The following is a 23408-nucleotide window of genomic DNA, read 5'->3' on the forward strand; positions in this document are numbered from 1 at the left end:
AGGAATTTGTTCAGGTTATGTAACAAAGAGTAGAGTAGCTTTTTAGCTGTGAACCTGCCCACTTTCCTACTGTTTGTTGTCTTACACCCACATCTTTCTCCCACAGAAATGTGCAAAAGGAGGACCGATCCCCATTGGCAGTGGAGTACAATGAATACAAGCACATTAAGGCCAAACTGCGGCTGCTGGAAGTTCTCATCAGCAAAAGAGACTCTACTAAGTTAATCTGAGACTGTAAAAATAAAAAAAACTGTAAAGATGGACTGAAGCTTAGTCTCTAGAGATACACACCTCACACTGCAGGAGAAAAGATATGTTTTACCTTTGTTTCCACCTGTGCTGCTCGTGATTCTGGCTTGGCGAAAAAAACCGTCTGTGTTGTCCAGCACAGTGGGGGTTTCCCACACCTACAGAGAGACTGATTCAGAGCGACACAAAGTCATCTGCTTCACCTGAGAAGTTCATTTCCAGCAAAACCTCACCTTCACGAGATGACGTTTCTCGAGACCCATTCAAGATGCGCACAAATAACCTGAATCACTTTTGTGGTGTTAATTTATTTCTATCCTTCTAAATGCTTTTTTCAGATGTTATTTTTCTCAAGCTTAACTGTAAAAGTCTTAACAAAAATGAACCTAAACGTAAAATAATATCAAATTATTATTTTTAAAGAAGATTTTGCAATCAAAATATGTGTATTTTTGTAAGGGAGATGTACTATTTGTACTTAAGTTGGCTTAATAGTATTGTAAAGCTGAACAATTAACTTTCTGTATTTCAGTCCTGACCATTATATATTGTCTGAAATAATCTTATGCTGCTTCTCTAGAAGTTAAATCAAGTATTTGCTCACTAAAAGAAGTGTTTTCTAATTTTTAAATGACCCAAAGACAGTGACTGAGTGCAAACCAAAATGGCTCCAATGTTCTTCATATTTTATAAAACAGCTTATTTTTGTGATCACTAGTACTTAAGCATTTGAGTGTATATTTGATGCATTGATGTGCTTCCCCTCCCCCCCATTTACTTCATGTCAAATAAGCTATTTCTTATCTTGAAATCACTATGTTCATGTTCACACTGATAAACACTGACGAGGCCGTTTGTGAGACAGGTCTGGAGGACGATATGGCCTCTGAAAGCCACTGTTTTACAAATGGAATGTGTTTCCTTCTTATCCACTCCAGAATTGATGTTGTGTAAATATGGATCAATGTATGTTTACATTTCTGTGAGCGAGTACTTTTTTCTTTCTTTCTCCAAAATGGATGATTATCAGTGTGAATTTCGTTTTTGCTGAATGTAAACACTGGCAAGGCTTATTGAATATTGAGTGTGTACATTTTAGTACATAAATTCTATTCATATTTTGTATATAATAAGAATGAAATCATATTTTTACTGTTTTAAGGAATGTGTGGGTTTTTTTGTTTTTGCATGACTCGGTATGAAAATAGATTGAATCCATTTGTGTAATCGTGTATATAGCTTATTGTTTTAGAGCTACAACCACCATTTTTTTTCCTTGATTTTCTGATGAATAGTTAAGTCTATAAAGTTAAGAGAAAATTGAGAAAAATGGTTGTTCATCCCAGTGTCTCAATCCAATCTGACAACTTAATATTTTTAAAAACCACCAAATCCAAAAGCATTCAATTAGCAAGATAAAAACAAGAAAAAAGAATTCACCATATGGCTTTATGGCTTGTTTGCCCTAAAATTAAATATTATTATGAATTAGAGTCATTTGCATATAAATAAGTTTATGTGGCTTGACAGCTGTATATTATTGGACCCAGTAAAAAAGCAAAACCATGAAGGGAAATGTGTTCAGCTAAACACTTAAAGATAAAAATGTCATTCATAACAAGATTTTAAAAATTCATCACTAACTTTAAAGCTGTAAACCTTTTTGGTCATATTGATCAAATCTGCAAAAGTATGCTCTGCATGTGTATGGGGCTTTTAAGTCACTTTAAGAACAAATGATGTAGATTATTATACATCCAATTTAATGACTATGGATAAAATTGCCACTTGCCACACTCACAGGGTTTAGGATTATGCTCAAGACAATTCAACAGGACAGAAGCTGAGGATTGAACCACCATCCCTGTGGTGGACAACAGGTGCTGACAGCCACTGAATATGAAATATTAGAAACATGATAGAATCATTGAATATTAATGATGCGTAATTCAATCATCAGCCAAGGAGAACATTATCTTGTTTTATTCAAAAAGTTGGAACAGAGAGCTTTTTGCTTTCAACAAATAGGCAAAATCACTTGTTTCTGTAGCACATTAAAAGGTGCAAAAAAGTCCAGGGCTGCACAAACCTTTGCATAGGACTAAACGTAGGTGAAATCAAGTTTAATTACACAAATATTGACCGAACATGTAAAAGTGGGTGTACATGCAGTATATAGCATAAGTTTCATACATTTGACCCAGAGTTATCACTACATTACTGGTTTGAGTTTGTTATTGCTAAATGAATGTGTCAGAGGGAACTGTTAGGACACATCAAGTCACTTTCACACCACTGAAATGTATGAAATATATATATATAAAAATATACTTTTATATATGCAAGACCATTTTACACACTTGCACAGTCTAATCAAACATAGGGTTGAATGTAGGAATAAATACAGTATCAGGGTAAGTTATGGAACAACTGATATGAAAGATACAGTTCTCTAATATCTACTATATTTAATGGGTAATCTACCAACACTGTTAAATATGCACTTTTTGTGTTGTCCTACCACAAATGTCACATTTTAATTATGTGCCTCTGGGAAACAGCTAATTATATATTGTAATTTTATTGTATGCATTTATAAAGGAACTTTTGGTAAATATGGTTAGTAGCTTTTTAGTTGAGAGTTAAATGAGAAGATTCAAGTTTGTACCTACATTAACAACCAGAGTGAATTTATAAAATCCTAAACCTCTGGTAGTATTTGTAACTGCTAAGTAACAGCTCCATTGTGTAAATAATATCTAGAGAAGTATTTTTAAATATTTGGACTTGTGACATCTCTTCCTCTATTGGCCAATTGAATGTTAGGTGAGGGGCTGGACGTTTTGCGCAGCCCAACTACCTGGATTATCAAAATGGAAACAAGTATCTTATCTCTTTCCAAAGATAACAGAAATGTGAAAGTTCAAAAATATCATATTTATAATAATTTATTATAATAGTTTGAATAGCTTACGTTCTTTTCCAAATGAGGTCACAGAATAAGGTGCAACACTGGGAGGTGAAATAATAGACAATGTAAAACAAATTGGACGCACATTTCTTTTTATCACTTTAGTTTAAATTTCATATTAAACAAGGAATAAATTGTTAACCGGTGAGATTTATAGGTGCTGGTAAGACAGAGTTCTGTCCTTTCTTATCAAAGCCAGACTGTTCCGGTTCCGTTTGTCGATACTATAATAAGTGACAAAGTCACATCTTTATGCTGCGTTCAAGTCGGATCGTTTAAACTATAATTATGAGCAGCCAAGGGGAAAATCCCGTTCACATCAGTTTGCAACTTGTAATGCCTGCCTGAAGATACATTTTCTGATTTCCTAAAACCATTATACCAACTTCGTGAAAAGAACTACACACGTGCATTGTTTACAAATGCACACTATTGGAAATCTAATCAGAATATGATTCAATTCCACCTTGGAATAATATATGAACTCTACCAACTCAGACATTGCTTGAATGCAGCATTATAGACCATATGCCACTAATGGTGTCAATCTTCTCACCAAACTCTCCAACTCTCCAAGTTAATAAGTGGATTTTCCAAATGTCAAACTTTGAAATGACAATCATATTTTTGCTTTCACCCAACATGCACACTGACTACCACTAAAAATGTAATTTAAAAAGTCTTCAGTTCTCAGGTACACATGGTAGATTTGCTGTAGAAGGCAACACTGTTTAATGCAGGTTCAAGACAAATTCTGCTGCTCTGTGATCCACAGTTATAAAGGAATGAGGGGATTGCAAATCATTTACCATTTTCTCTTGCACTCTTCTGCGTGCCAGATACTATTTAGAGCCCATGCTGGTGTCCAGATTTAAAAGGGATCAGCTTGTTGAGCACTCCTGCACACATCAGGGCTAAAGATTATATTCAAAGTGCTATCTACATACATATATACACATTTATTTAGTCAAAAAATAACCACTCTATTTAATAAATTAAATTAACAAAAAGCAGATATACTGTGTTGTCTTAAGGTGTTTTCTTAATTAACATAATTCTTTAAAGGTGAAAAATAGAATTTAAGGAGTCAAATATAAAATACAAAGCTTTGCAAAACAAACAACAAAAAATATAACAAAAAAGACAAACACTCAGTTTCTCAACCTTTTCTGGCCTTTGATTTTAGGTCCCAACATTTGTATAATCCACTGCGAATAGAGTATATTTTGTTTTTTGTAAGACTACAATATTAGACAGATATTTTCTATCTATGAACATATAGAATCTCGTCCACATTGTCCTGAAAGGTTGAGAAAATTTGCCCAAGGCAATAAAAACATTAAGTTGTTGCATTCACATAGTTAGACCTTTCAGATTCAAGATGCTTAACAATCTTGCAAGGGCATATATATATAGTGACTGTCATTTTCCAGTATCTTGAATTCCCCCTTTGCACTGTTGACACTGACATGGGGGTGTATTGCTGTTAAAGTGCTTTAGACCTCATGCCCTCCTCAGACCAGGCTGAAGCCCTCATACTGCTCCACAGCCTGAGTGAGGCGGCGGTGCAAGATTTCTTTGGTCTGGTAGCGGGGCATGTCCAGCAGGTTGTAGCAGGTGTGGGCCACTGGCAGGTAGTGCTCCTCTGCCGTGGTGGACTGGATGATAATGCGCACACTCTCCATGCCGTGGATCGGGATGCGATCACTGCCAGTCAGGAACACTGTAAGTGGGACAAACAACCGAGTTACATTCAAGCAATAGAGTGATGTAAAAACTTTTGAACACTATATATTTTAGTATGTTTCTTATTAACACCCTAATGCATGGCAACATTTATCAATGCACAGATGAATGTGGGTCAGCTTTTCAATAAAACACACTGTGGCTTGACCGAGTCTCATATCTACCCAGTTTATTTGCTTTGGCAGACTCATCTGAATAAGACAGTGGACTCAATAGTCCTGCTTTTGTTCCTACTTACCTATCTCCTACCTATACCTCGCTTTGTTATACTATTAGCTACAAGCTAGATTGTTGCCACTTCTTGAGCTTGTAAACATTTAAAACATGAGCCCCATCTTCATACCGGAAAAGAGCCCAACCTTGGCAGTTGCGCTTCATTTACTTAGCGTAAGCTACAAGGACCCAAATGGCGTGTTGGGAAACTTTTCCGGGCCATATGAATGACCCGGATGACCCTTCTAACTATCCAAAGTAACCAGGACATCAAACTGAGTTTTTGTGTGAGAGCACATGCAAGTTTGCAAGGTCTAAACTGAAAATACTGTCTTTTCGGATCTGTCTTTAGCACTCAGCCCCATTCTTGTACTGAGGACATAAATCTTTAAAATAAAAAACGGACAACAAATGTAGTGTTTTACTTTTGGTCACTATGTGATCTTTAGAATTGTTCCACTGTAGTTTTGAGCAAACATAAATATTATTTACTAGCTCCAGCTGCAAATTTAACACACATTTGTTGCTCTGGTGCGTACTTAAAGCACCGGTATAAAATAAACATGTAATTGATTGTGATTGCTCTGCAAAAAGAATAATTACTGCAGTTAAAAGGGGGTAATTTCTGTTAAAAAAATAAAACACCCATGATGAAACATCATTTATTATCGTGAACATGTTAACGTTTTAATAAAAGTAAAAAATAAAAAAGTTTTAATAATGTGTGCAGATTTAAGACAATTCACGGCAGCATTTACAGTATATCCTCAAAAGCTTCAAATTATTTTAATACTTATAAAATGTCTGAGGCTGAGAGCATAAGAATTTCACTGTCATCCAAATGGAGCAGTGAGGCAATTATATGCTTACATAAGAACTGCTTCTTCTTCTCCAGAGGGAACTCATGGAAAACCTCCCAGAATAATCTGACCGTTGGATGAGTGGATGTGTATTCCCCTTTGTAAACAGCATTCTGCAAATAGGAGAGAGATATATGATTGTCTAACATTTTCATTTCACTAGGACATTAAAACACAAGTATGACCAGTAAACTACACCTTCCTTCTTTGTTCAGATCATAAGCTAGAAAATAAATTTATGCAAACTGTATTTTAAAACTGTTTGCCATGTTGTACATATCTTTTTGGGGTTTCTTCCACCACTGGAAAGTGAACACAAGTACAAATGCAGCCTTATGGTCTGTGTGAATACACAGAAATACATATTACAAATGAAAGTATGTGAAAGCCTTTATGCCATCATGACTCATGTGTTACTGTTCACCACAGTGTTTTAACATGATGTATTCTTTTACTGGTTAAAGTGTGACTAACATGCCAGATGCTGATTAAGTAAAATTCCAGCTCGGTCCAGCGAAACTTGATCATGATCACAGCTACAACTATAAATTTGCAGTGAAGAAAATGTATATTAACATTTGTTTGAGGTTTATATGATCAGAAATGCCTGCTACATGTGTTCAGTGCAGATGGTTACTAAAACTACTCCACACTAGGATTTGCAAACCACATACGGACCTTCTCCATCTCCTCCCAGTTGTAGTTGTTGTTTCCAACCACCATGGCCATCAACTCAGACGGCTGGAACAGCGACAGGATCTCCCCCCCGCACACCTTCAGGAACCCAGAGGAGAAGGCTGAGTATTGCTCGCTTACTGAATCCGAAAACACGTAGCGCAGATAGGCCTCCACAAACTCCCTCCTGAGAAAAAAAAAAAGAAAAAGAACACACAAAGGTTAAGTAAACATTCAGATCATTAATTTGTTCTGCGTAGCAGCTGCATCCCTACAAATCAAACTAAAAGGGAAGAATTTATTCAGACTTGAAAGTGTGACCATGAACACTTCTTTCCTCCCTAATTTTATCAGTATCTGTGTGTGTGTGTTAACATGCATTTCTAGTGTTGTAGGGACATTAACCTGTTTACAAAGTCACATATAAGCGCACTCATTGTGAGGACTTTCCTGCTTTCGGAGACAAAGCTAGAACCCATTATTTACATGTATATCATAACATTGTGGTGAAGAAGTTTAAGATCAGGCTTGGGTAGTGATTATGGTTAGGAAATGTTTCCAGGAAAGAAATGTAAATCAGTGTAATGCCTTCTTAAGTGATGGAACATAACGGTGTGTGTAACATATTCTGTAATTATTTTAGCCATGGCTTAAAATCATAAAGTGTTCTGTGAGACTAACAGGAGTTAACCATGGCCCTCTTCATTCAGCCTAATCTGAATGTGTTTACATGACAGTGAGGTGTCACTGCAGAAGTTCATTAAGAAGATTAAATCGATAATCTCTTCAACCCTGCTGGATCCACATGGGAGTCCATCACTATGCACTTATCAGGCATAACATTATGACCACCTGTGCAATTTAATGCAATCCAATAAAGTGGCTCTGCCAGGAATTCTTCTAATTTCTCATGTTTCACGTTGAAACTGTCAGAAAGGTGATAATTCTACTATGTGTTCATTATTGAAGTCGAAGTGGTCAGTGGAGGTGGTTCTAATGTTTTGGCCACCCTGTTTAAAACGAGTGAGATTTAACAGATTTTTTTACCAAAAATAATTTAACTAAAATATGATATAAAAATAATTTTGTTTTAGTCACACAATTTTATTACTTTTGTCAGTTTTTAAGTTATTTCAGAGCAATTTTTCTTCTTTTTTTGTGGAAGGGTATTAACAGCCCACAAAGTCCCATATAATGACTAATAGGGTCTTTAGCAGATCAAACATTTTTCAAGACCTCTGAAAATGATATTTAGGGCTTTTATGACTTCTGAGGCCTTCTGTTGATTAATCTGATTGCATATACCAAGCTTTATAAATTAAATTATAAAAGGTCTGGAAAGCAAATCATTTCGTGATAAGCAGAAGTACATTTGATTAAAGCCTCCACGCAGCTTTTGTAACAACCCTACCACATTTCACAAAATCAAACTGTCCTAAGCCTTAAGCCTTAATTTACATACAGAAATGATGATTTGGTGTTTTAGGTGCCAGCTCTACTTCCTGTTCCAACAGAACACAGATCGAGAAAAGGAAGCACGATGCTTTAAAAACATAATTTCACTGAGTTTAAAGATGTAAACTGAGCTGCTGGGAACAGAAAACCAAGACTTTAGACCAGCATACATAAAAGCGCGGCCACTAAGCACTTTATTAAGATGACAATAAAAATGTACCCCATATCTTGTAAAATTTACAAAGCTGCGAGAAAACAAATATGAGCTGACCCAGAAACACAAAAAAATCATCGGACAAACCTACAGTCTAAATCAGCATCTCTATAACCCCACTGCAACAGAGATTTATCTATTATCATTTTCCTATCTAAGCGCTGAGGGGATTTTGTTGAAAAATCTTGGTTCACTGCCATTCTCGCCATCTGTTCAGCGCCAGCAGCCAGCACCACCCGTTCCACAACTCTCAGAGGGCTCCTTCACATAACACTCTAATCAATGGCACTGGCACAAGGACGAGGTTAAGAAACAGGGTGTGGATCGTGAAGAATTAAACACAGTGTGACGCTTCAAATACCACAATTCTTTGTTTTTATATTTTTAGACACAGGACATGACCTTCAGTTGGAACAATGGGATACGAGCTGCCAGCTGCACGAGCACGATAATCTCCGTGCAGGAACAAAATATATTAAAAAATAAAACTCACAGTCACCTGTTTTTTCTTTCAGAGAGAACAGAGTGAAGAGTTTTTAAAAAAAATAATAAAATAAAATCATTTGAAATAGGATGGCAAGTGAAGAAAGCTTTCATATCTCTTTTGTTATAAAAATCCAATCTGTTGAAACTTTGGCATAAATAATTTGATCTGTTGAGCTGTCTCACCTGTTGTTTTTGTCCACACTGATGCTCTTCCCTCCAGGGATCAGCTCCTTGATTTCTGTCATCCCATAGTTCTCCCTAGTGATCTGAAATGTGAATACAATACAAGTTTTAAAATGCAGTTTTGTAAATATTTTTCATTGCAGGAGTGCAGATGTCGTAGATTATAGAGGAATTCTAGCATTGATAGGACCAACACCAAAGGAAAGTGGAGCTAACATGAACTCATGCTTGAAGCTCTCCTCTTTCTGCCCAGCTGCTGCTGTTATGTACACATACACACTGATCACCTCATTTCCAATTTCACACAATACACATCTCTGTTAACTACCATTGAATACTTCTTTTCACATGCCTGATTAAGTAATAACCAAAGAACAGTAAAAAAAAAGGTTGTAAGCACTTTTACTTAATAGGAAAGCTAGAAAGTTAATATATATTACATCAAAATAAAATTCAATTTTAAATCTAATACAATTGGTTCAGCTGGTTTACCGGAGTCAATACAATGCTGTAAATGGTTTCAGTTGTTATAAACTGCTATGAAAACATAAGTCATTAGCCATTTGTGTGGTGTGACTATAAGTTACCACTTGAGCTATCAAGTTAGGAAGAATATTTAACAAATCTGGATAATCTGGATTCCTCTTTCCATTCTGACAACATTGTGTAGCTTGATTTTCAAACAGGTCTCTCTTCTCTTCCTCTGTACCCCTCACCTGTTAAATCTGTTTTTACCTATCACACACTGCAGCCATTGCCGATCTACAAAGCACAATATTTTTAGGGATGTCCCAATTCCACCTCTTCCTACAGTTTGAATGACTGACACCAATTGGATCTTAAGATTTCAGCAGGGCTTGTTGTCTGCTTTATTTTTGTCTTCAATACTAATCTTAAAAAAAGAGGAGATACTGTTTGTGGTGGCACATAAAAAATGTTACAAAATCCGGAGCTACGTCTGTTGCAATAATTACATTACTGACTCATCCTATGATCTATGGACATGAATTTGGAAGTTTTCGCTGATCTTGAAAATTATTTTGCCTTAACCCAAAGACCGTGTGACAGAGGATAATGAGCAATCTAATCAAACAGCTGATTGAGTATTTATCTGTCCCTTAAATTCAGGATGGTAGTTGGAATGAACATTTCCCCTCTTTTTGCTGTAACTAGACTGTGACTGAATCATTTCCCTCTGTGCCTGGAGTTTACATTAAAGAAACAGCAACTGTTTGCTGCATCCTCCAGGCAAGGTGTGTTCAGGGACACTACAAAGTGTAGATCATCTGTTTTTTGTCAGAAAACGGTTCTCTGTGAGGCGTTCAGGTACCATATTGAAATACAGAAAAGTGGATGTGTATTTTTGTGGCACCTGAAAATAGTTCCCAAATTAAACAAGTTTTTACTCTTTTATTTTTCAAAAAATAAACGTGTAGTTGTTACAGGAAATTTCTTTGCATTTTTAAATAGTTAAACTATACTTCTGATCAGTTTTCAAAATGATTATGTATTCCAAACTAGCCATAAATTTAAAAAGAGAGAAACTTAAATATTGTAAGTCACATATTTTAGTCTTTTGACAACAAGTCTGCTGACAACAATGAAAAATGCACAATGTAAAAAATTCGGGTAACAAATTAAAAGCAACACTCACAGCAAAGTTGAGGAGAAAGGTCTCCTCCACATCACCTCCTTCATAGTCTAGAAGTTGTTGTAGACTCCTACATACACACAAATCAAAGGAATCAGTGTTGCAAAAAATGTGAATAACACATATGCACAATAGTGGTAAAGGGCAGAAGAAAACTCATATCACAAATACCACCCTCCTCCTATTGTTACTCATCCTCCTTAATATTACTTCTAGTTTTCCTACATTATCAGAAAGTTTATAGCCCCACAGGTTTAAATCTCTCTCTGACAATTAAAAGAAAAGAGACCAAATAAGTACATAGTAAAACATTCATCAATGTTAAGGCCCCAATTTGGTACATTTTGGAATGTAAAAAAAATCTTCAGGTTGGCTCCAAACCAAATGTAATGAAAATTGAAGTGGTCAAAATTATCAGCTCTCATATGCTTTTTTTCCAAACCACGCCTGAGCAAACAATCAGCCCTGAGCTTTACTTAAGGGACTCCGGGAAACAGCCAAAAAGTAATGAAATTAGTCTGGACCTCAGAAGATAGTAAATGCTCATCTTAAGGGGGAGGGTGTTTCACAGTGTTTAGAACAGCTCTAGGTTGCAGCTTTGCAAAGCACAGTGAGACAAATTCTGTAAGAAACAAATCTGGGTGTGGTCAAAATGCAAGATTTCAAAATCTTTGGAGAGGGAACTAGTCAGAGAGGTCAACAAGAATCCATGGATCTCTGCCAGGCTGATTGCTGCTGAACTGGCCTCTTTTGGACGGCTTTGAAGGCCATTCATTGTGGTGCATTTGTCTGATGAGACCTTTGGTCTGATGAGACCAAACTTGAGCTGTATGGGTACATGAATGCTGCCTTTGTTCGGCAAAGGAAATGAGAAACCTTCAACCCGGAAAACACAGTTTCCACAGTTAAACGTGGTGTTGTTAAACAAGTTAACATCAAGTTGATCTAAAACTTTTTTGAAGGACACCAAAATAAAGACCCTGGGGTGGCCTTCTTAGAGCCCAGATCTCAATCTTGTTGTGAATCTGTGGTAGGAGGAGAAGTTTAATGTACTTGCTTGATAACCATGCAATTTGGAAAAGGTACAATATACGTTGAAAGAATAAGCACAGATTCTTGAAGACACGTTCAGATCTCAATAAGAACTACCACTCTCTTTACATGATGTTAACACGATCAATATTTATAATGTGTGCAGCAAATACAATGTTTAGGAAAAACAACAGACAAAGCTACAATCTGTGTTAATCCATTAAAGTCAATTCTGCCTTGCAAAGTGCCCTAAGTGCATCATTACCTGGCCTCTGTGGGTGACAGTTCCTGGAAGTCGTCCAGTGTTGGTGAAACATTTAGCAGCTTCTTATAAAGAGCCAGAGGGAAATGGAGATCTACCACCGTGGAGTTATAGATGGCCAAACCACAGATGATCCCGATCAGGTGAAACCAGTTCTGTTCTACAAAACACTGGACACGCACACAGAAAAAGTATTTTCCTATTGACATTTGGTCCTCTGGAGATGTCAAGTTTTTGTCCCAAAGTTGATAACTAATATTTGACAAAAATATTTAATAAAATTGTAAATACAACCTAATGGGTTAGAGTCGTTAGGGTTTTCAGTATTAGTTTAGTACATGTACAGTAGATATACGATCTTTATGTCTCTGTACGTGCTTTAAACATTTCTTGTGCAAACTCTGTTTCACAAGGTCTGAATAAATATAATCCTTTGTGTTTTTAACAACTAAAATAAGAGGGTTTAATACAGAGGTTTGACTTGGCATAGACCGAAAAAAGAAGTGCCTGTACATGTAAAGGGGTCATGAGCAGTTTCATTGCTGAATTATTATTATTATTTCAGTTAAGTAAGTCATGATCAAAATTCAAAAGAAGTCAAAATTCAGAGACACATATGTATTAAGTTTTTTGTAAACCTAAACGCCTCGAGCCACATATTGCATGACTGTGTTCAATGACAGAAATGGCAGCTGCTCCTGGAAAACAAAGCTACAGGTGAAATAACATCTAATGCTCTCCAACTGAAGGTCCATTAAATATGCTTAATGTTATCAAGTCAAGATTAAAAACATTTCCAGCCAAACACTCAAAGAAGACATCAGAGTTACTCAACTATTGTCTCAAAACTGCCTTTTAAGTAACAAATGGTGCATTTTGTCTGCTTTTCATGGGAATTCCACCTAACTGTCACTACCTCTTGTCGACAAAAAGCATGGGAGTCCAACAGGTCTTTCAAAGAATGTAACAACCACAATGTAACAAATATAACAATCTCTTTCATCAACAGGGAAATACTCATGTTTCACTGGATGCTGCTATGTTTTTTGGGAGATGACTTTCTAAGAAAAAGACCTCTTGCAAATATTTGGATTTAAGTTGTATTAATTAGAACTTAAAATGCTAAAAAATAAATCCTAATCCTTCATCATAATCACTTTTACTGTTTCAATCATTTTGATGATAAGGTAATGACCACTAAGGTGTTTTTAGTTTTGCCTTTTATGAGCTTAATATAAACAGTTGTGGAACAAATACTCAGATAATTTTCTCTAAGTTATAGTGGGCAACCCTAAGCTAGCACTAACGTGAGACTCAGATACGCTTTGACTTTGCTCTTTTTGGCTACGGTTAAACGATGGCATGATATCACGCTGGAGCCACTCCAGAACTTTCAGAAACCCCATTCAAAATCCCATCCTAATAACTAAAAATCCAGCCTCAGAGCACAGCATTTTTCAACAATATGTCTTTTACCTTAATTGGTCAGTTCAGAACTATGGTAGGTTTTTGGAAAACCCATCTAGCATTATTGTTTACCCAATATTTAGCTTTGTAGCAGCCTTTTAAAGAGCACTATTTCCCATGAGCCCTTGTGGCATTCGTTGGCAGAATTATACAGCTTTGCATAAGTGGCAGGCCCAGAACAGAGTCCTTGCAAAAGGACTCAATTCTTTAGAATGTTGAATGAATGACATTAAAAGGGAGTTCAGATGGGGTTTATGGATGTGGGCCTGAGTATCTACTCAAACTTAACTTTACTTCACTCATATAGTTCAGTTTTACAACAAACTGTAACTTACCTTGTCTGAGAACCACAGTAGGTTGGATTCATTGTAGTTAGTAAACATCCCATAAACAGGATCCATTAGCTCCTTTAAGAGCAGCAGAAAGAACTCTTTAGTTACTCCACCTGCATCTACAGCCTCCTCTCCATCAAAAATCACCTGAAAGGAAGAAGAGGACACTATCTCAATAAGTACAAGAGGTTTGTGAGGTGTGGTTCTGTAGTGATTAGTGATTATTAAAGGATGCTTTCACTGATATTTAACTTGGTCCTTTTGGTTCTAATTTGGGTAGTACGTGTAAATAAATGTTATTAAACGTCACTCTGACTTCCCTATATTCAAATATCTCTCTGCCTCAGGCGGGAAAATGCCTCCAGATGACATCACGTGGAGGAAACTTCAGTTCAGATTATGTCATCTCGTTGCTCATACTATGGAGTTTGTAATCATGGTCTACCTGCTTTTCCAGAGCTCCTCCAGATGACATCATCGGAACTCCTTATGACAAAAAACTCTTCCGTGGAAATGTCATCTGGAGGAGTTTTTCCAGCTATAAGCAGAGAACAATTTTTATATAGGGAAGCAAGAGGGAAGTTTAAAAGCATTCGAATACATTTACGCCCTAAACTAAAGCCTTAGGGAGGAACTGAAAATCGCTGAAGCTGCCCTTTAATGGCTTACCTTCAGTGGTTTCTTGAGGTCCACGTCTGAGTACATGGTGAGCTCACGTAAAGTGTCACTTACTAAACGATTTCTGCGCACATGGAGCACCAGGTAAGGATTCCTAGCAAGGTGGGGTTCCAGCGTAAGCAGCATAAAGACATTGTGTACATTTGCACCACTTACTGCCATCTTGGTTGGATACAGACAGTGGTGGGAGAGGACAAAAAAGATTTATACATAATGAAAAAACGCATAATAATATCAATAATAATATACTGTAACCACAAACAAAACTATTTTTATATTTTCCAGTACCTGCATTTGCAGTTCAGCATCTGTTTGCAGCATGGTTGTCTTGGCTTGGGCGTTCAGTATGAACGGGTAGGCACATAGGTTCACTGAGGGAAAGTCGCTCTGCAAGGAGAATCAGACATGGTTGAAAAAATAATTAACACATCAATAACATCAAAAAGGGGTTAATAAAACTAATATTTAAGATTAGAGATTAAAGGGCAACTGTAAATTGCAGTACCTGTGAAGGTGTTGATTCCTTTTTCTAGAAAACAAATGAGATGAAAAAAGTGTTTAGTATAACAAGATAAACTGTTGTGGTGTGAGCTTAGACACTCAGAAACTATCAGGAACTAACAGCAAAAAACAGTCACACACCCATGTGCAGTTATGAAAAACTATTCTACAGTTTCTGCAAATATTGAGATATGATATATGAGATAAAGATGTCAGCTAACAAGGAAGTGAAACATTATCAGAGATTATCAGGACTCACAATCTCGGCTTTACTCAAAAACCATTTGAGGTAGTCTTCTTGTATGTCCACCAGGCTGGTTATGTCTGGGATATAAAAACGATTGTACTCCACATGGTGAGCTTTTAGGTTTACCTGAGAACATGGAACAACACCTGCATCACCATCAGGAAATATCACAGAACTCAGCAGACTACAGCTTCCTCAGCTACTTCCAAGAACAATTTTACCAGGAAAAACACATTTTCATTTCACTTAGGAACAGTGCAGAGCTGATGGGTTGTTTACAGAAGAAGTAGATGACCTTTGTGTTTACCTTATGGAGTTTCTCCAGCAGTCTTAGTGCGGCAAGAAAATAGTTTTCATAGAACACCGGTACAAGGAGAGTCTTGCCTCCAGTTAGCATAAACACAACAATACTCTTGTACATGTCAACCATCCTGGTGAACACGCTGCCATCCACAAAACACCACCAGTTGTCTGCAGGAACACAGGCAGAGGCAAAGGCAAAATTAAATGACAAAACAAAGAAACAAGATGATAATATTTTACTTTAATTATCTGTGTGATAAGCTGCAGTGTAGCGTCTTCCATGATCTCTTATTTTTGTTAACAAACATTAACCATACAGTAGGTGACATGGATAGTGAGGAGGATGCTGTCCCATTGTAGTAGACACTAAAGAGTAACGTGGTATTACATGGCATTATGTGCAGTGTTATCGCAGTAGCAACCAGAGTGGAATTTTACTTGACTTACATGACTTGATGAGTATAAAAACATCTAGTGTGCATGCACATATGATACCCAATACTTTGCTGGGGTTGGTGTCTAGCCGGAGGATGGCCATTGCCAGGGGGATAGTGAGGCGAATGTAGTTCTTGGAGTCCTGAAGGGCCGGATACTCAGACAAGATGAGGTAGATCCTCATGGCCTCAACATCAGGGGGAGAGCGTGGTAGCTGAGGGATCAACAGACTCTCAAAACTCTTGGTGGCCTAAACAGAGGGTTGGACACATTTAATTATATGGTTACATGGAGAAAAGTAATTGCAAGTAAAGAAATGTACTGTCTGTGATATGTCTGAAAGCCACAAGTATTAGTAAATTAACCAAAGAAACTTATACGATATTTTCCAAGACCAAAACCACTTAAATCCACCAGGCAGCAGAAGACATCAGTCAGAAAGTTCAGTCACTAAATTGTGGGAGTGGCATTTAGTGGTTTGGAATGTGGCCTCAGTCTACACACAGATTATAATTCATGAGATTCATGAGATACACAAGCCCTAAACCTTACATTACTGAGCTAATGTTAGAGGTTATGACTCAGTCCTGTATTTTGTGCCATAAATTTGTGGCAGAACTTGATGTACTTTCAAAAACAAGCACAAGATGCACAGTTGAGATGCATGTGTATTTTAAACCATATGCTATTCTATAGCCAGTGTTGTATAACTCCATGTTCCTCCTTTAACTGCTGCATTAAATGACAACATTGCAAAGAGGAAGCTAATAAGAGGTTTGTATCATAATCAAATCTGAGTCATGTCAAATTTTGTTTTGACTTTCAAAACATTTTGAATTAGAGGATCAAAACAAAAACCACTTTCTGTGGCCGCTTTTTGGGAGGTTGTGGTTTAGATCTAAAACAAAGAATTTAATTTTTAACTCTGCATTGTGACACAAATGGTATAACTTCAGTTGTTACTATACACACACTTATAAATACACTATTACCTTCTCCAAAATTCCAGAGAAGGCTGGTTTGCTGAGTGTCTCAAATAGCAGTCTGACAGAGTTGAGGTCAATTCCAGGGATCTTTGGGTTGGTTTTGAAATGGGTATCGTCACTAAGAGAGCAAACATAAGATTATCAGGGCCATCTATTATGTGTCAGTAAACACTAACAGGATAAAGATAGGTCAGAGCTCACATTCACAGATTTTTTGGTAACACCTTGATGTAAACCAGCATGAGTCTATTCCAACTTGTCACATAACGGGACACCAAAGGTAGATGTGCTAATTCACAGCACAACATGAGCTGAGTGTACACTCAGCCTAAATGTATTTAAGTCAATCTCTTAACACATATCCGCTTCAGTTTGGGAACCAGGCATAGTGAGCAGGGAGGGAAGCTTAGGGATACTGAACCTCCAAATCACCTCCACAAAGCCTTCAACATGAGGGACAGCAGCTATTTACAGTTTAAGCCATCCCATTCCTAAAGCACAGATTTTATTTAGTCATAACACAGATATGTGATATCTGATCTTGTAGAGACTGTTTACCAAACAAACAACACTGATGCAGATAGAAGTATGTGTTCTGTCCAAACATACAAATGTGAAAACAGTACAATAACAATAACTGTATGTGCTATAAACCACAACAGCACATCCCAATGATATTAATCTCAATTTCAACTATTTAATGGCTATGGATCACCATTAAAGGATTGGCTAAATCAGGCATATTATGATATTTATATAATTACTATGTTTAAGTGATATTATTTGTCTCTTTCATGATTGTGCACGGTCACTGCCCTGTGAAACCCATGCACATCCATAACATGTGACAATTATTGTTTATTCATTTTTTAAGCTTACAAAAAAGGAAAGGGTTTTTTTAACAGATGGTTAGGTTTATTACTTAAAAAAGTAATCATTTATTAATTGAAAGGAAAAAAACCTTCCCTTTATCCATATATCTATATCTATATCTAAAGGTACAAACATGATCAAAATATACTATGTGATTACATTACGCATTGTCTAACGTTACGTTCTTGTTTTTAAAAAAATGTCCCTATCTGCATTCCTTCTTTTAAAATCATTGTGGAATTTGATGTATATTTGATCTATAAGTACCACTTACTGTTCCTGCTCTACTTATCCCACATGTTCCTCTAATTTAATGAAAAATGTGAGTGGTGGGCTATGCAACTTTTAGTTTCTGGTGAGTTCCTGGAGGCCCTCTATAAAGTCCTTTTTGTTGCCTTGTTTTTCGCCTTAATGACCTCCAGATTATTCCCAGGACGTGATAGCTATCTGCTGATGAGTCCATACTAAAATCCTTTACAGCTTTATAGAGGATGATGGTCAGAGAAATACACAGCTTCACAAACCCCGATGTCAATACAGATAGCATCTTACGCAGCCCTGATGAGAAGCCTGTTTTGTTGGACTAGAAGACATGACTGAGTGAGAATGTGTGACAAGTAAACCAAATTGACCCAGTGCGAGTCAATTGCCAGGAGCTCTGATGAAATGCAAGTCTGTGCATTCAGCCAGTCGTATTTGTACTGTGTTTTTTAGGTTATATAATGGGTTTTTACACACTGTTGGCTATATTAGATACAGCTAGTTATAATTAATTAAATCCTCCTTTTATCAGGATGATTATGTTCAGTTCAAGATACACTTGTATGATCATTTTGCAGGCTGCACTCTGTGATGCTGTTCAACTGTACAGCATTATACTGACATAGGTGTCTATTATTTTGTCTACTCCATTTATATCAATGATATACACTACTACAACATTAAGACCACCTGGTGTTTTTAATACTAACATCCATCCATCCCTTATCTGTAATCACTGGCGGGTACTGGAGCCTATCCCAGTAGTCATTAGGCAAGAGGTGGGGTTGCCAGTCTATCTCAGGGCCAACAGAGAGACATACACAGACAAACAACCATTTGCACTGGTTGTCTACCACCTCCACACAAAGAAGCTGGCCAGGGATGTGAACCTGCGACCTTCTAATAGCCTAATATAGAAATATTATAAACTTATAAATGCTGATGTATCATTATAGTTTAATCACCTGTCAGCCCATAAAGTGGTTAGAATTAGCTATTACCCATGTAACTTCTTCATGACCTTAATATTAAAGATAACATGTGCATACCTTTGGTCCAAGAAGCTGGCATTCCAACAAGCAGTAGATGAAAGCTGTATTATGATCTCGCTGAGCAAAGAAACAGGGAATTATGATAAAAAATGTTAACCTGAGGCCATTTATATGTTACTGGTTTTACCAAAAATTTGCTTGTGTGAAATTACAGAAAGGAAAACCACCCTTGTTACTAGAATCTAATCCAATGTAAATAACCTATTTTACTTATGACTTACTTTGTGACAGTAGAATCTGTGTTGTACATCAGTTTCAACCTCCATGAATTTAATCTTTCATAATTAATTGGGGAGAGGCTGTTACTGATATTAATCACCCTGAAGTCTTCTGGGGGGACTGAATTCTGCAGAAAAGAATTAAAACAGAGAGAGAATAACAGGCATAAAAATGTGGAAGACTGTTTGCACATGTATAGGGTAAGGTTCAGGACAGAGGTTTGGATTTTAGATTGAGTTGTGTCTCTTTCCTACGTGTAGATAACCTAAATAAGCCAAACTGGAGGTCTAAATATCTTACCACAGAGGCTGAGAGTGTGCCTCTATCAGTGCACATTCTTGGCAATTTGCTGGTTATTTATATTAGACAATTATTCTTAATACAGTAAAGGTCCTGTAGCAGAAATGAAAAACCTTGGACACCATTGCCACCCTGTGGTATAACTATGAACTTGATTGAAATTATTTTAACTTGGTGCAAATTTTTGGGTGTAATACTTTACACACATTTCTCCACGCTTTCTTTCTAAAATGAAAAAATATGACAAGTTTGCAAATTATGATACAAAAAAGTGACATTTTGACAGCTTTCAATTCTAAAAAAACAGCGGAAGCCCAAGGAAGTGGTATGAATCACCAAGATTAATCAAAAGAGCTGTCATATCATAACTAATTATACAGCTAGTTCAAGCTCTATGTGGACTACTCCATGTTTATAAAATCACATACCTGTTCATTAGAGTACAATAAGAAACTATGATCTCCTCCGCAGATGATTTTGACCACTGTATATGTTTTGGACGCTAATAAAAAAAGAAGACAACACATTAGAAGGCCAGCAACTGAATCAAATTTACTTTAACAATCTTTCCTAGTAGTGTATCTACTGTTGATACATTGTTACAAGTGATAATGGTGATTAAATTACAACAGCATGGAAGAATGAAGTAGTTTAAAATTAATTCCATTATATCAGTTTACAGATTTCGGAATAATTTCTCTTTTGAGCTCTGTGGATTTAAATATAATATATATTAAAAAAAAATATGGTAAGTACATAATTAATATTCTTACCCTGTAAGATAATCCTGCAAAATATTCCCCTAATAGATATTACATTAAAAAAACATGACACAATTTCTTCTACTCCTTTGTCAAAAACAAAAATGGCTTATACCATCTATGAAACACGTATAAACAAACAAAGCTACTTGACAAGTAGAAGCCCCTTTAGACACTATCATATACACACAATAGGTCTTCTGCTTACCTGTTCTGTAAAAGTTTCCAGTAAGCAGACTGGTCTTAACAGGAAACGGGCTTTTAGCGTCTCCAAGCATCCCTGTACCCAGCTGTCCATGGCTGTTACAACCAAATGCATAAACTATACCAGAGGAAGGTACAAATGCCAATGTGTGGTGCCTAACAGAAGGAAAACGTAAGAGCATGAGTACCTGACGTTTTTGTCATACTTTATGCCTTTATTAGCAAGAGAGACAAACAGACAGGGGTGCGACAGGTCTCCACCCTCCTAGATTCAAACCTGGGACAGTTCAGCTAAGTTTTAACATTTAACCAATTTTTGTTTCGTTGCATTTTATTGAGAGTTGTTTCTAATATTCTGTCCCCATCAAGTAGTAAATGATATGGACAAAACAAAAAACTCACCAACATCAACTACAAAAAAAACAAAACAGACATAACATTTTGGCACAGTATCACTTTCATCAGATTGTACAAAGTGTACTAAACACTATGTGAAAAAAGTACCTGCCACAGGCGATCTGCGACACCTCAGTGCCCATAAGCTCCAGCACTCGTCTGGGTAAAAGTTCGTTATTTGTGGAGCCATGACCAAGCTGACCCCAAGAGCTATCGCCAAATGTAAACAAACCTCCATCCTGCCAGAGAGAAAACACAGCATTTGTTTTTTTAAATTGTTTTGGAAATAATCCTTAAGAATCCTTAACATTGCAGTGAAAAAGTAGCTCACGTGCCAGGATTAGAAAGGCTTTGATAAACTACCCTAACTTTAACCTTAACAAGCTCACATACCAAGACATGAGTTGCTCTATACAGGAAACACTATAATATCTGACACGTGGTTGTTAACCATCAGATGTATCAGTAGGTAGCCAATGTGGATCTCACAACTACGAAGCATTGGATAGAATTAGACTGTATTCATACTTTTGTGAGTGCTGCTGTATGTTCATCTCCACAGCTGATGTAAACAACTTTTTGAGATCTCAAAAATTTGATGTGGCACGGAACAGCACGATCTGAGGAAAGGAACACAAACAAGCAAGCAAGGTCACACTGCTCTACATTTCTACTGGTTTGACATTTTTACTTAAATGAGTGGTAAGACTAAGAGGAACATGGAAACACCTGCATTTAAAATGTAAAGGCTATTTAAAATTAAGATTGAATATTCAGTAAAACTTTTCCCCCCATCATGTCACACAATTATATAAAAAATAAAAACAAACAGGGTTTGCATGAAATGTTTTTACAGTAGTCTCTCATCCACTCATGAGCACCTATAACTACTGGCAAACATTTTCAGACGAACAAAGTTCTCCATCTAGTGTCAGCGCAATATTCTAAGAGCAGTGCACAATGTCTAGACAAGACCTACTGTATCTCATTGTGAACATCAAAACAGTAATTAATCTGTTGCTTTTTACTCAAGTGATTATTACCTTGTTTATCATTAAGACCCAGTTGACCTGCTCCGTTCTTGCCCCAGCCAAACACAGCTCCAGACAAGGAGAGAGCAAAGCTGTGGTCTCCCCCAGCTGTTATCTGGGCTAAAGGAATTCCTGACAGAGACTTCAGGGGATGAGGGAACAGCTTGCTAGGCTCTCCTTTACCCAGACCAAGCTGACCGCTGGTATTCTGGCCCCATGTAAACAGCTGGCCATCTGAAAGGGGAAAAACACAAAGTATTGTAAATGATAAAGCTACACCAACAAACTACATACATACAAATATACATTTGTTTACTACAACCCAAATTCCAAAAAAGTTAGGATGATGTGTAAACCCTAAAAAAACAAAAGAAATGCAACGATTTGCAAATCTCATTAACACATACTTTATTCACAATTCAACAAACTGTCTATAAACATTTGGGAAGTAATCAGACTAGTTGCTGGAGTTTTAGGAGGGGAATGTTGTCCCATTTTTGTCTGATACAGGATTCTAGCTGCTCAACAGTCCTGGGCCTTTGTTGCTGGATTTTTTGTTTTATGATGCACCAAATGTTTTCCATTGGTGAAAGGTCTGGACTGCTTTCAGGCGAGGTTAGCAAACGGACTTATCTCCTGTGAAGCCATGCTGTTGTGATGGATGCAGTTTGTGGTTTCGCATTGCCTTACTGAAATATGCAATGCCTTTCCTGAAAGAGACGTCTGGATGGGAGCATATGTTGCTCTGATACCTCTATGTACTTTACAGCATTGATTGCGTCTGTCCAGATGTGTAAGCTGCTCATGCCATAGACACTAATGCACCCCAATACCATCAAAGATGCAGGCTTTTGAACTGTCCCCTGATAACAAGCCAGATGGTCCCTCTCCTCTTTAGTCTGCAGGACATGATGGCCATGGTTTCCAAAAAGAATTTCATATTTTGATTTTTCTAACCACAGAACACTTTTCCATTTTGTCTCAGACCATTTTAAATAAGCTTTGGCCCAGAGAACACTGTGGAGTATCTGGATAATGTTAACATATGGCTTCTTCATTGCATGATACAGCTTTAAATTACATTTGTGGATTGCACACTGAACTGAGTTCACAGACAGTGATTTCTGGAAGTGTTCCTCAGCCCATGCAGTGATGTCCAGTAGAGAATCATGCCTGTTTATAATGCAGTGCAGGCTTAGGACCCGAAACCCAAGCGCATCCAGTTTTGACCTTCAGCCTTGAGATTCCTCCTGATTCTCCAAAACTTTTGATGATATTTTATAGATTGTAGATGGTGGGATCTTCAAAGTCTTTGCAATTTACCTTTAGGAACATTTTCCTGAACTCGTTACACAAATTTTAGAC

At 37.0% G+C, this 23408-nt stretch overlaps 2 protein-coding genes across 15 annotated transcripts in view; one reads left to right on the forward strand and one right to left on the reverse strand.

Annotated features, from left to right (window-relative positions):
* fam13a (family with sequence similarity 13 member A) overlaps window positions 1-1410 on the forward strand; it is a 49887-nt gene extending 48477 nt beyond the window's left edge. For all 11 annotated transcript variants that reach the window (XM_067496666.1, XM_067496656.1, XM_067496660.1 and 8 more), the window contains one exon: window positions 107-1410. In XM_067496666.1, the coding sequence (XP_067352767.1) occupies window positions 107-230 (124 nt within the window). In that variant the 3' untranslated portion in view covers window positions 231-1410. The remainder of the gene's footprint in view (window positions 1-106) is intronic.
* An 806-nt stretch (window positions 1411-2216) lies between these two features.
* The window catches only part of herc3 (HECT and RLD domain containing E3 ubiquitin protein ligase 3), a 29955-nt gene continuing 8763 nt past the window's right edge, over window positions 2217-23408 (reverse strand). For 3 of the 4 annotated variants that reach the window (XM_067496669.1, XM_067496668.1, XM_067496670.1), the window contains exons 5-25: window positions 22056-22277; window positions 21541-21632; window positions 21121-21251; window positions 20621-20772; window positions 20080-20153; window positions 19354-19478; window positions 19130-19189; window positions 16953-17064; window positions 15973-16210; window positions 15530-15693; window positions 15235-15348; window positions 14980-15003; window positions 14763-14861; window positions 14466-14636; window positions 13800-13943; window positions 12001-12167; window positions 10707-10773; window positions 9053-9135; window positions 6718-6901; window positions 6050-6152; window positions 2217-4943 (exon numbers count right to left, since the gene is read on the reverse strand). In XM_067496669.1, coding sequence (XP_067352770.1) covers window positions 4735-4943; window positions 6050-6152; window positions 6718-6901; window positions 9053-9135; window positions 10707-10773; window positions 12001-12167; window positions 13800-13943; window positions 14466-14636; window positions 14763-14861; window positions 14980-15003; window positions 15235-15348; window positions 15530-15693; window positions 15973-16210; window positions 16953-17064; window positions 19130-19189; window positions 19354-19478; window positions 20080-20153; window positions 20621-20772; window positions 21121-21251; window positions 21541-21632; window positions 22056-22277 — 2735 coding nt within the window. In that variant the 3' untranslated portion in view covers window positions 2217-4734. The remainder of the gene's footprint in view (window positions 4944-6049; window positions 6153-6717; window positions 6902-9052; window positions 9136-10706; window positions 10774-12000; window positions 12168-13799; window positions 13944-14465; window positions 14637-14762; window positions 14862-14979; window positions 15004-15234; window positions 15349-15529; window positions 15694-15972; window positions 16211-16952; window positions 17065-19129; window positions 19190-19353; window positions 19479-20079; window positions 20154-20620; window positions 20773-21120; window positions 21252-21540; window positions 21633-22055; window positions 22278-23408) is intronic. The other variant, XM_067496671.1, reaches the window with a different exon arrangement.

This window comes from Channa argus, chromosome 3 (assembly GCF_033026475.1).
Source record: "Channa argus isolate prfri chromosome 3, Channa argus male v1.0, whole genome shotgun sequence".
Classification (NCBI taxonomy): domain Eukaryota; kingdom Metazoa; phylum Chordata; class Actinopteri; order Anabantiformes; family Channidae; genus Channa; species Channa argus.